This window comes from Canis aureus, chromosome 21 (genome assembly GCF_053574225.1).
Source record: "Canis aureus isolate CA01 chromosome 21, VMU_Caureus_v.1.0, whole genome shotgun sequence".
Classification (NCBI taxonomy): domain Eukaryota; kingdom Metazoa; phylum Chordata; class Mammalia; order Carnivora; family Canidae; genus Canis; species Canis aureus.
The window spans coordinates 44857268-44870126 of NC_135631.1; the positions used below are offsets into that span (position 1 = coordinate 44857268).

The 12859-nt window shown below is 41.0% G+C and overlaps 1 protein-coding gene and 1 gene segment (V, D, J or C); one reads left to right on the forward strand and one right to left on the reverse strand.

Moving 5' to 3' along the window:
* Nucleotides 1-10158, reverse strand: part of LOC144293018 (T-cell receptor gamma chain C region 5/10-13-like) — a 43897-nt gene extending 33739 nt beyond the window's left edge. The window contains 3 exon segments of the C gene segment in view: nucleotides 7821-7832; nucleotides 9504-9849; nucleotides 9946-10158. Coding sequence covers nucleotides 7821-7832; nucleotides 9504-9849; nucleotides 9946-9988 — 401 coding nt within the window.
* Nucleotides 412-12859, forward strand: part of LOC144293016 (uncharacterized) — a 130627-nt gene continuing 118179 nt past the window's right edge. For all 9 annotated transcript variants that reach the window (XR_013360446.1, XR_013360453.1, XR_013360449.1 and 6 more), the window contains exon 1: nucleotides 412-862. The gene's annotated coding sequence lies outside the window, so the exon portion shown is untranslated. The remainder of the gene's footprint in view (nucleotides 863-12859) is intronic.

The following is a 12859-nucleotide window of genomic DNA, read 5'->3' on the forward strand; positions in this document are numbered from 1 at the left end:
AATATTCATGTAAACTGCATATTCCCTTTCTTGTCTTCATTTTTAACTATTCAGGTACTAGAAATCTCTTTCCTCAGTGCATTAACAGACAAATGGATTTTCTTTGAACTGTTCACTCTATGTTTTCAGAGGTCCCAGATGGCCTAATTTAGTGGGAAATCAATTCAAACTACTTTAATTTGTACCATAATTGCTGATATCCCATGGAACTCACTGTGTGACAAGATCTTCAATGTCTTCCTGTAAAGCCCAGGAAATACTGCAGAGGGAGAACCTCAGGCTGCACACCCAGCTGTGCAGTCTCTGTGGTTGCCCATATTGAGTGGAATGTGGGTGTGCCACATCTGAAGGTGGTTTTTGAGCAGCTTTTATTGGCGACTCTAATACTGTGGGTCCCAATCCAGTAGGCACAGTAACATATGGCCTCATCTTGTTTCCTTAACACATTTATTGTCAAGGTTGAAGTGGAAGCTTGTTGTTCTTCCCACTTAAGGGACCATAAGGAAGCTTTGTTGAGACAAATGTTAGATATTCTATCCCTGATCTGCTGTCGGTCCCAGTGAACAGCTCCTTTGTTAATGTCCTCAGAGAAAACCTTGCATGATACGTGGGCATGCTCATCTCTTGCTCTAGAAAATGATATTTCAGGTTATTCCATCTTTATCTGCCCAAGGGCAACTGCAAGCAATGATGAGAAATTCCCAAGAACAAATGATATGGAAAGAGGCAATAAGAAAAAATTTCTTGAGTCTCTTCTGTAGACTGAAGTGCCTGGGGGACAACTCACAAGACCGAAGGGTTGAGAAGATGACTGCTTCCAGAAGTGGCATCCAGTTTGCCTGGCAGACTCCCCAGCAATAAGGTAAGAAGAGAGGTGCCTGTTAAGACTTGTCAGGACAGCAGGAGGGTGGGACTGGTTCGGGGTTCTTAGAAGAAGTGGTGGCTTAGACAATTCCCTAGGGTTCTTTATTATCTGTCACAGATGTGAGCAGTTGTGTGCCCCATGACTGCTGGGCACATAGGGTAAAAGGATTCTTAATCTGGAAAGAAACTCCTGGTAAATGTGTCTGTCTTGTATGAGGCAGATTATGTTTTTCATACGGACTCAGACATTCCCATGCAGGAATCCCATACTACAGAAACACTGCTCAGTAACATGCGGACAGTTCTGCTGGATTCAGCCTGTATGTCTAACTGTCTCTGATTTGCTGTTATTCAGGACTCAGATGGGAAACCTGACCTTACTCTTCTGTCACACAGCACAATAGAACAACAATCAGACCCTGAAATATCTCATTGACACTATTGAATACGCCATGTACATAAGGACTGGCGTTTTTTGTGTTTTTTTAAAGTAGATTGAGATGTCACCAGGCAGATTAGGACTCAGAGAAATCAAATTTGATTTATCATCCATGTCCCTCCAAAAAGGAACTAGACCACAACTGCTGGGGATACATGGGTCAGAGCAGTCTCTGGAAATGAACTTCTATTCATCCTGGTCTTGCAACTGTCTCATGAGCATGATGTCACCAGCAGGATCACTTTCAAAGCAATGTTATGTGTATTATGTAATGATTCACTTTATAATTACTAGACAACTAATGAGAAATTTGGACTTGTTATTTGTCAGGCAAAGTTCTAAATGTTTTATTGTACAATTTTATTTACTCCTCTCTGCAGTCTCATGTGATACCTGTTATGTTTAATCTTCATTTCACAAATAAGGAATGTAGCCCAGAGAAGTGACTCATGCAAAAACACAGAGTCAATACATATGAGAACACATATAAGTACCAGTAGATCCTAAAGAAAATCTGAGCTAAATGAGGTATAAAAATTACAACGCAAGACAACTATCTTTTACTTTGATTTTGAATTTTCTCTATGTATTTGTAACTAGAATTGGGATTCTTGGCATTTTATATGTAAATATATGTCTTTAAGTGAGATTTACATATCTGACATATATTCTCCTCTTTTGGTCAAATCATTCTTGTGAGCAATATTCCAGGTCTTTAAATAACATATGAGAATAGTATTTTTCATGACTACATATAATTAAACATCCTCCTTTACTATTTAACCCACTTAGTTAACTTCATATATTGAAAATTTATCAGGGCCTTACCAACTTTTCATGAATATTATTATTAATGCCCTATGAAATTCAGCACCTCCTATGATTCATACCCCTTTGGATATGGGGTGAAGCATTTAATGTCTCCTTGACTCAATTTCTATATCTATAATTGCTGAAAGAAATATTTTTCAAAATTGAGAAAGTTACATTATCAGTCTGAGAATGAACATAAAGTTTATGCACCTACCCATTTCTACTCCCTTTCCTTCCAATCCCTTTCACTATTATTTATATTCCCCAAATGAATGAGACCATATAATGTGTGTCCTTCTCCGATTGACTTATTTCACTCAGCATAATACTCTCCAGTTCCATCCGCACTGAAGCAAATGGTGGGTATTTGTCATTTCTAGTGGCTGAGTAATATTCCATTGTACCACTGAGGGGGGCACTTGACGGGATGAGCACTGGGTGTTATTCTGTATGTTGGAAAATTGAACACCAATAAAAAATAAATTTATTATTAGAAAAAGGAGGGAAAAGTTTATGCACCTGATAAAAGATAATAAATTAGATTTTGTGCATAACAATATTATATCTTTCTAAAGTTTTCAAGTTACATTTTTATTATTATTGAAAAAGAAGAAAAATGACCTTCTGAAATAATATTTTCTTTGTAAAAATTATTGTTCTTACTTTTATTTTAAATGTATAAAATCAATAAGTGAATAAGGAAGAAAACCCATCATGTCCGGCAATATGTTATCTTAAAACTTAAATATTTCATTTCAGTTTCTTTCTCTCACCAAGAGAGACATTTATGTATTTGAGATATAATGTATGGCATGAACTTTATATAATTTTTTTGTTTCTGAGGCAAACATTTTCACTTTTATTACCCGATCTTAAAAGGCCATTTTTAATGGTTTTATAGTATTCTATCTTTTGAATGCAGCATAAATTGTTTACCTCTTTCCATTATTCTAACATTAAACTTTTTACTTACTTTTCTAAGTCTCATATTGAAAAGCTGATATCACTTCTGTCTCCTGAGGACTGTTATCTGAAGACACGATAGTACAAAGTAAACTGCTCTTCCATACATGACATGAGAAAATGCATTTAGCAAAGATATTTTGAGAACCAAAATAGTAATGTAGCAAAGATGCATTCAGAAGCAGAATCCACGCATTCCTTTTGGAAAGAGTTGGTCTTCCCCATTGTTGTATTCCATTCAGATTTTGGCCTCCAATTTTCTTCCATAAAAAAATATAAGGGACTAGGAAGGTTCTGATCAGGCTCAAGAAAACAAGGGTCCCCCCACTGAGAAACAGTCAAGGTCATGAACAGTGTAGGTTAAAATGACCATCAAAGAACATGAGCCCAACTGAGGTGGGAGAAGGGCTGAAGGATCCCATGGAATTCCATCTCTTGTATGTCTGTCCTGTAAATCCCTCTTTCCCCTGAGGAGATCTCAAAGTTGAACACTAGACCATGGGGACTTCACTAGGGGACAGAGTGAATGAATATGTTGATGTTCATTGGGGAATTTATCCTTAAGGTGAGTAGCTCATATAGGAAAGTTGCAAGGAGAGATTGTATTCCCACAGAAGCCTACTGCAGATTCTATGGTTAGAAATAGACTTTTCACTGTCTTATGTTGAAAAGTCAATGGATAATTTATTGACATTTTACTTATTCTCTAAAATCAGGTCCTACACTTGTGCTTGAGCACATTGTAAGGATTTATGTCACTTAATGTTCACTATCTGTTCTGTCTCCATTGTGGGGGACAGTGCCTTGTTCCTTGTATTGTCCTGTAGTGAAGAAGTGGTTTTGTGGTTTAGTCTTGATTTCTGTGGAAATGAGAATGGTCTCTACTTGTCAGAACTTGCTTTATAAACATACTTTCTCAGTATAATAGTTTAAAATACTGCATATTCTATAAATATTAAGTTTCAGAAGAGCAAATATTTGGGGTATCTGGATACCTCAGCCAGTTAGCATCTGTCTCTTGATTTCTGCTCAGGTTATTATCATCACAAAGATTGAGCCCCACATCAGGCTTCTGCTGGGTGTGGATCTTGCATGAGATATTCTCTCTCCCTCTCCCTCTCCGATCCCCCCTCCAAAAAATGAGTTAATATTTAATGAGTACTTTTTATTGATAGATTTTTTTCCCTAAATGTTCTTCACCTTTTCAATCTTCACCTTTCAATCACATGATATGGAGGCTTGTAGTTTTCATTTGATAGGTCAGGACAGTGAGATATAGAGGAATGACATGTGATTCAAGGAACGTCTCAGGGCATGTGGATAAAGATCTTCCTAGAAGAAACTTAGAGAAAAAGGATAAAGATGAAGATAAAAGTCCCCATGAGCAGCTCACCATGAACAGCAGCTGTCTCCATGTGGGAAGGAGAGAAAAGATAGATCAATTCTACAAATGTGACAGGCTGGGTTTTAGTTGATATTATGAAAGTGGCATTCATTTCTCTACTTTGTTTTAATAAGAGTTAGAATTGTTTTACTACTGTACCCTTGTGTATTGTATTAAAGAACATCAAGAACACAGAATTGGATTCATCATAATACTGGTTCACAAAGCACTATCATCATTTATCTACTCAGAGATCTCATTATTCTATTCTACTTAGGTGATGATGACTTACTTCATTATTAAACAAATACTCAGAATCGCTGATTTAACTGAAAAACAAAAGCATTAGAAATAATCTATGTGGTTTTTTTCTACTAAGTGTATCAACTAGAAAAGCGCGAAGTTAATGATAATCTCTTAACACGTGTCCAGTTTCCTGTTTTGTTACTGAAGGAAAAGGGCACATCCTGTTCTGTTAGAGATGGGACCTTGGTGGCTTTGTGGAAAGTGAAATGAAAGGAACTAGACAAAATCTCCCAACTCTTCAATTTGCTTTACTACTTTGGGGGCAAATGCAACCCACTTATTTGACTGTCTGCTTAATTTCATTCTTTTGCTCCTCCAGATGGACAGTCTACCTCTCTTACCTTCCCCTGGGCATTAGGAAGTGGAACCTCATGGAGTGCACAGATGGTTTTCTTTATTCTCTGGTTTCTGTTTGGGAGCAGCCAATGGAAGCATCAGCAAGAGACTGGGAATTAGGAGCAGCATGAGCTTAGGGTTTTTTCCCTGAAAGGGGCCTGCATCTTCAGGGCCAACCTACAGTGCCATCTGTCCCCATACCCAGAGGTTTATGCTCAGGCACCAAGAGGTGCAGGTGAGAGATGCCATTCCATTTTATAACACTCTACCCACTGGAGGAATTTGTTTCTTTTTTCCCAGAACCCTGTACTGAGTGAAAATCTCAGTGAGGGTGACAATACATGAGAGACACCTAACTCTGGGAAACGAACAAGGGCTTGGAAATCTAGAGCCCAAGAAGAAATGCTTCTGTAGGTGACATGGTGATTGTTCTTTGAACTTCAATTTCCACTGGCCAATTTTCCATTGGAAACCAGAGCAGAGATTCCCATTACTGTAATCCACAGGGGTTAGGTGCCTGGGACACAGAGCAATGGGGAGAAAAGTGGAACACCAATACTGAGCAGGGAGTAGAAGATTTCCCAGAATCCAGTCATTGTGTCCCTCAGCATCCTTGCTTGTTCTTTGCCTGGTGGAGAAATCTCTGCCCCCAAAGCAGGGGACTCTCAGGATCCTACCTGAAAGTCTGCCTTCTTCTTGGTCTCCAGATGAATATTTGAGGCTGATTTTCTAACAACCTTCCCTGAATGGTAGCAGAGCACATTTTCAGGAAATAGAAATGACAAGCATCTTTGTTGAATAGAATTTTTTTGTGTGCTATTCTGCTTGAGATAATTTCATTCCTGCCTCTGTATCTAGACAAAAGAGACATAAAGAAAACCCAAAATGGAAAAGGCATTTATATAATTTGATGAAAGGACTGTAGATAAAATATTATTTCTTTCATCCTCAATTTACATGTTTGTAACACTTTCTGTTGAATACACACTTTTTCTTAAAAATATTTCTCATTTGTTAGATTAGTAACCCCATTTTTAAAATTTAAATTCAATTTGCCAACATATAGTATAACACTCAATGCTCATCCCATCAAGTGCCTGCCTTAGTGCCCATCATTCAGTTACCCCATCTCCTCATTCACCTCCCCTTCCCCAACCCTTTGTTTGTTTCCCAGAGTTAGGAGTCTCTCATGGTTTGTCTCCCACTCTAACTTTTACCCACTCAGTTTCCCTCCTTTCCCTTATAATCCCTTTCACTATTTCTTATATTCCATGTATCAGTGAAACCATATAATTGATGATTGTCTTCCAACGTTAGACACATTTCTAAACATCAGATTTCACACGTTGTATCTAAGTGCTCAATAATATGTAAGTTTTTAAATATTAAAAAAAAGTTTTTAAATATTAAATAACATGTGAATTCTTTTTAAAAATATATTTAAAAATAAAATTCCAAGCCATACAGGTTTTCTATGAGAAAATAAGCGTATGGAAGTAACATAGTAAAAGATCTCCTGATCCCAATGTTTAGGAGTGACCTCTTCAACTTGCGACCTTTCCTCTACCCAAGACTGTGTCCCTGAACCCACTCTGGGCCTGGAAAATAAAGAGCCCCAATACAAACAATCAACATGGATTTCCAAGTGTACCCAGAAATTTTTAGATTTGTGATTTTTAGAAGGTGACTCTGAGGTTACAGACATGACATTTTACATAGTACTAACATGTGTGATCAGTTGGTAATGGATGATACAACTATGAAAACAATGGTTTTTATATGTTCTTAGACTTTACTCAGCATTAACTTCAAAATGTAACGTTGCTTCCATTACTCAAAACCATTGTGTCAGGTGTCCCGGCGTTTCATTGCATTTGTATCTTTGGGGTAAATCCTCAACAGTGCAATTGCTGGGTCATAGGGCAGGTATATTTTTAACTGTTTGAGGAACCTCCACACAGTTTTCCAGAGTGGCTGCACCAGTTCACATTCCCACCAACAGTGTATGAGCTCATTCATTTGGGGAATATAAATAATAGTGAAAGGGAATATAAGGGAAGGGAGAAGAAATGTGTGGGAAATATCAGAAAGGGAGACAGAACGTAAAGACTGCTAACTCTGGGAAATGAACTAGGGGTGGTAGAAGGGGAGGAGGGCGGGGGGTGGGAGTGAATGGGTGATGGGCACTGGGGGTTATTCTGTATGTTAGTAAATTGAACACCAATAAAAATAAATTAAAAAAAAAAACCATTGTGTCTCACTCACCTTAGGAGTGAAATAAATGAGTTGAGCCCAAACCATCAGGATATTTCAAGTATCCATCTATAACAAAATCCCCTACCCACGAGGTAATGTGAGTCCCTCTCTAATAGTCAAAATATCAATCTCAGTTAAACAGACAATAGATCTGCCACTGGAATCAGTGCTGTACATTCTAAAGAAATGCTTTTAGTGTTTTCATGACTTAGCTGTTTAAACAACCATTTAATTAGCAAACATTTCCTGAGGACAGGAGGGCTGTGTGTACCCAAGGTATCTTTGGGGAAGCTCACCTTATGCACAGGGAGAAAGGCGGGGGAAGGAAATGACTCCAAATCTGGACTTGTTTTTCCCTCCATATATGGGTTGTTTGCTCCATGCACAAGGTCAGTGTCCTATCAGGAGGTAACTCAAAGGCACTATGGAACCATGTTAAAAACTAAGATTTACATTGACTTGGGATGACTTCTCATGACAATGTCTTCATATTTAGCTAATTTCTCTCTAACCAAACGGTAATAGGTTACCAGGTCTCAGATCACTGCCCTGTGGAGTAAGGCACTGAGAGGAAAGGGTTCAGTTGCATAGGTAATGGGGAGGATAAATGAAGGAACATTCTCAGAACAGAACAAAGGTAAATTTCTGCCCCTCCCCTACAACCTCTTCCTGCACATACTGGAGGTCTTAGCCTTAACCCAGGCCTTCAGTAGAGGGTTGAAGTGTTGGTTGGGCTCTTGTACAGACATGCCTATCTTAAATACAAATCTCTCACCACAAAAGCAGAGGCTCAGAGAGATAAATGGGGAGTTAGTGAATCTGAGGGACCAATTTCCTTCAGATCATGTAGACTTTCCTTACAGTAATCATTTTCACCAATGCAATTTGCATTTTACATAAAATTTGAATTTTCAAATGAAAATGCATTTAATTCAATTAGACTTTCTCGCAGAGCTTTTTCTTTTCCCCACATACTGCCACAGAGGTATTCCTAGAGAATCAGTAATATGGCTCTTCTTTTCTTTTTCCTTCATTCTTTTTTCTTTCTCAAGAAGTTGACTAATTTTATAAGAAGTTAGTAAGTATAGTGATATCTTATTGATACAATTTTGGTTTGATACAGAAATCAGTCACACAACTGTGGCAGTTAAACCACCTCATTTTACAGAGCAGAGAACAGAGGTCCAGGGAATATAGACCAAATCATATGGAGTAGCATTCAAGCAGAAGCAGAAGGTGGAGGTCCCCAGGTCTCACCCAGGGCTGATGCATCAACCTCCCTGAGGATCATGTCCCCTCACAGGAGTTGAGCCCCAGACATGCCAGTGCACGAAGGTGCTGAGAAGTTAGCCCTCAGCTTCCTGAGCCTCTGCTCCCTGACTCTCCACTGCAAGTAACTAGTAGGGGGCAGGGCAGCAACATAGAAACTGGAATCAGGAGGTGACTCCCAGTCTGAGCCTTCAAACATTTTGTGGTAAATCTCCAGAGTCTTTCACTCTTGAAATGATTTATTTGCACCATATTTCATTCCCACATTCTTCACGCAGGTGGTCAGATTCTTCCATCACCAGTCTGTCACAGCTCTGTTCAGTAGAAATAAATACAAATCACAAATGGAGACAAACATTTTCATACTGCTGCATTTTTAAAAGGCTAAAGAAACAAATGAAATTCTAGCATTGCTTTTATTTACTGTGAGATATCCAAAATAGTATTTCAACATCTAATCAGTATAGATATTACTAAGAAAATATTTCATCATTTTTTATAGTCTCCAGAACATGGTTTGTATGGTACACAAGTAGCCATCTCAGCTTGGACTAGTGCACTAGCTACATTTCAAGTGGTCAGTACCCACCTGTGACTAATGGCTACTACATCGAGCAGCACGGATTCTACTCCAAATGCTTCAGAAACATTGCCCCTGACAATCTTTAGAAAAGTCCCCCCAGGCTGGACAGCTTCCTGGGTCTGAGCCAACCTGAGTATCAGGGGCTCCTTAGCCTCCAGGGTTATATAGAGTGGACCCAAGAAGGGGGCACCTGCCAGATGCTGGGGTCCTAAGGCCTAACCCCAAGGTAACTCCAGGGACCCAGAGCCAGGGGAAGGTGCCAGGTATGGAGGGCCCTAGGTTATGGAGACCTTTTTGCACAGGGGCCAGGGCAGCAGGAGTGGCTGTGCGCTTCCCAGGCAGCGCAGTAGTACACGCCCTCATCACTCTTCTCCAGTTTCTGCAACAACAGGTTACAGCTGTAACTGTTCCTGCCTTTCTTGGCGTTGACTTTGTCTGCTTTCACGAATATATCCCTCTGCACATACGACCTGGACATGTCTAGGTAGAGGAGCCTCTTGGGGGCTGTATCCTCCTTGTGGAAGTACCAGTGGATGTAGCTCACCGAGGTATCCACTGTGCACGGCAGGGTGGCCAAGGTGCCCAAGCGCCCCACGACCACAGGAGTCTGCTCCAGCTTGAGCCCCGCTGCACCACCTGAAAGAGGGAGAGAGGGATAGCAGTGAGACAGGGATGGCCAGGAGACTCAGGGCATCCCCCACACCCTGCATTGTGGAGGGAGTCAGGACTTACCGGGAAACAGGAGGACACACAGGACAGCAAGGGAACTCAGCATGGTTCAGGTTCCTGCCTGGTGGAGAGAAGCCCAGGCGGACCTGGGAGACTACTCCGATGGATGGCAGAGGGCAGGTTAGATCTGAGCCTCAGCTTCCCTGAGGCACCTGCAGGTACTAGTAATAGAGAAGCTGGAGAGTGGGAGGTGCCAGAGGGCAGGGACAGGTCTGACCACAGTGGGGGAGGGAACATCAGTGCTCAGGGTGCTGAAAAACACTGAGCAATGTTGGTGCATGACAGCACCAGTGAGAACAGCAATCCTTGATTGGACATCCACTACATCTGAGCACCACACTAATTGGTTTCTGTTCATTGTTTGATTAAATCTTGAAATTCATCCTGTGGGATGAATGCTACTTCCCTCAATTTAGAAATGGGGAAATTCTGGTTGGTATTTTAAGTACCTTTCCAAGACTGCATGTCTACTGGGTATTGGGTGGGGAGGTTCCCAGGTCTGGCTGGGGACGACTCTCAAGCCTCAATTGGCCACTTGATACTAACGGGAATGTGTGTGCAGCCTGCTTGGGAGGCAGGACAAGCACAGAGCTCTCTGCTGAAAAGACAGCAGGTTCCTTGAGCTAGCATTGGAGAATTTCTCCCAGAGATCTCACTGGAGGACTTAAATGTCCTAACATAATGTGATAGCTGTGTAGTCTTGGGCAAGCTGTTTCTACTCCTTTTCCTCATATGTCAAAAGGAACCTCATTAGGTTGCATGCAGTGTGAACAGGGAAGGAGAGCAAAGCATATAGTTTGTCCCAGATGCATAGAAAATGCTCAAGAAGTGTTGGGGTCTTATCTTAAACCTGGACTGGTTGCAATAGGTGATGGGGCCTCATAGTGTAGAATTATGAAAAATCAGATGTGTGTGTGTGTGTGTGTGTGTGTGGCCAAAGGAAGAAGATTGCATTGACCCAGGGGTAGTGCAGACAGGGGCAGAGTGGGGGAGACTGGGAGCTGCAGTTCTAGGGTCAGGTCCTCAGAAATGGTAAAGGCAGGGTGTCAGGAAGGGTCAGCTGAGGACTGCATCTGAAATGAAGCTTTGAGAAGTCAAGGTAGCATTGACTTCCAACTGAAATGAAGTTTCCTTTTCTCTTATCCCAAGTATAAAAAGATCTCCTTGGTGTAGTTTTGGTAATTAATTAGGCTAATGCTAGCCCACCAGCCTGGAAGGAGAAGACAGTGGGGATGGCCAGGAAGCAGACTCGGGGGACAGGGAGACTTGGGTTCTTCAGTACCCAGTACCAGACCCAGCTCCTGACCTCCTCCTCCTGATAAAAACTGAAAGGCAGATATGCTGAGCTATAGCCAAGATTCAAGGCTCATGTGTCTCCAAATGCAGGCTCTGAGGTTGTGCTGAGCTGATGAACTGGTGACTAGAATACTCTGCTACAATAATGTTCCAGGCTCATTATTCAGGCCCTCAGCAGGTGTCTAGGGCAGCTGTGCTAAAATGTTAAGATGAAACGCTGGGACACCTGCACCCCGAAGTTTATAGCAGCAATGTCCACAATAGCCAAACTGTGGAAGGAGCCTCGGTGTCCATTGAAAAGATGAATAGATAAAGAAGATGTGGTCTATGTATACAATGGAATATTCCTCAGCCATTAGAAAAGACAAATACCCACCATTTGCTTCAACATGGATGGAACTGGAGGGTATTATGCTAAGTTAAATAAGTCAATTGGAGAAGGACAAACATTATATGGTCCCATTCATTTGGGAAACATAAATAATAGTGAAAGGGAATAGAAGGGAAGGGAGAAGAAATGGGTAGGAAATATCAGAAAGGGAGACAGAACATAGAGACTCCTAACTCTGGGAAACGAACTAGGGATGGTGGAAGGGGAGGAAGGTGGGGGGTGGGGGTGAATGGGTGATGGGCACTGAGGGGGGCACTTGACGGGATGAGCACTGGGTGTTATTCTGTATGTTGGCAAATTGAACACCAATAAAAAATAAATTTATTATTAAAAAACAAAAAAAGTAAAAAATAAAATGTTAAGTGGAAAAGAGAGTGACAATGGGGGTGACATCTGCACAGCAGAACGACATGTGGAAAGACTCTCAATATAGAGAGTGAGCAATGTGGTTGAGAATGTGGGTGAACTCTTTTCTTCCTGCTCTCTCCCATTCTAGAGAAAAATCTAATCTAATCTCACCAATTAGATTATCTTACTTTTGGGAAGAAAATCCACAACTTCTTTTTTCTTTTATGAAAATAAATTTTATTTCTCATTGTCAGCCTTCAAAACTCTGTTTCTCTCAATTACTGTTGATATTTGTCTTCAAACATTGCTGACATTAAAGGCTCAACACCTGTTGGCCACGATCAGCCTTAATGTATAAAGAGTCTGCCCCAAACCTTCAACCAAACAAGCTAGCTCCTGGGTGTGTCAATCAAAAAAAGTGAAACAATTTAGTCTGTAGAGTGTGGTGTGCTTTATCCAAAGAAGAACAATCCATGGATTGGGGAGTTCAGGGCCTCACAAGCAGTGGAGCACTCTGCCTCAGGGATTCAGGGCATGAGGGAGTTTTATCCTTAGAAGCAGCCCAGAGGGAACAGGCAGGATGAGCTAGGAGGTCAGGGATTTCCTCACAAGGCTGGCAGGTCAGTCAGGGATTGAAGAGAGAGTATTTGAGTTAGGCTGATTGCTTGAGGGTACATATCTGATCTTATAGATTGTTGGTGTTTGGAGCCTGGCTGGCTGGGATAGTCTGTTTTTGGTCAAGGGCAGCATTTACAGGGACAGGAGAGTTCCCTAAATTTCAGTTTGCTGGCTTGACACCCTAGAGTATAGAAGGTCCATGCTGGGCCTGGAAATGCATTTGAACAGGTGATAATTGCTTTCCTGTCCTCTACTTCTCTTCCT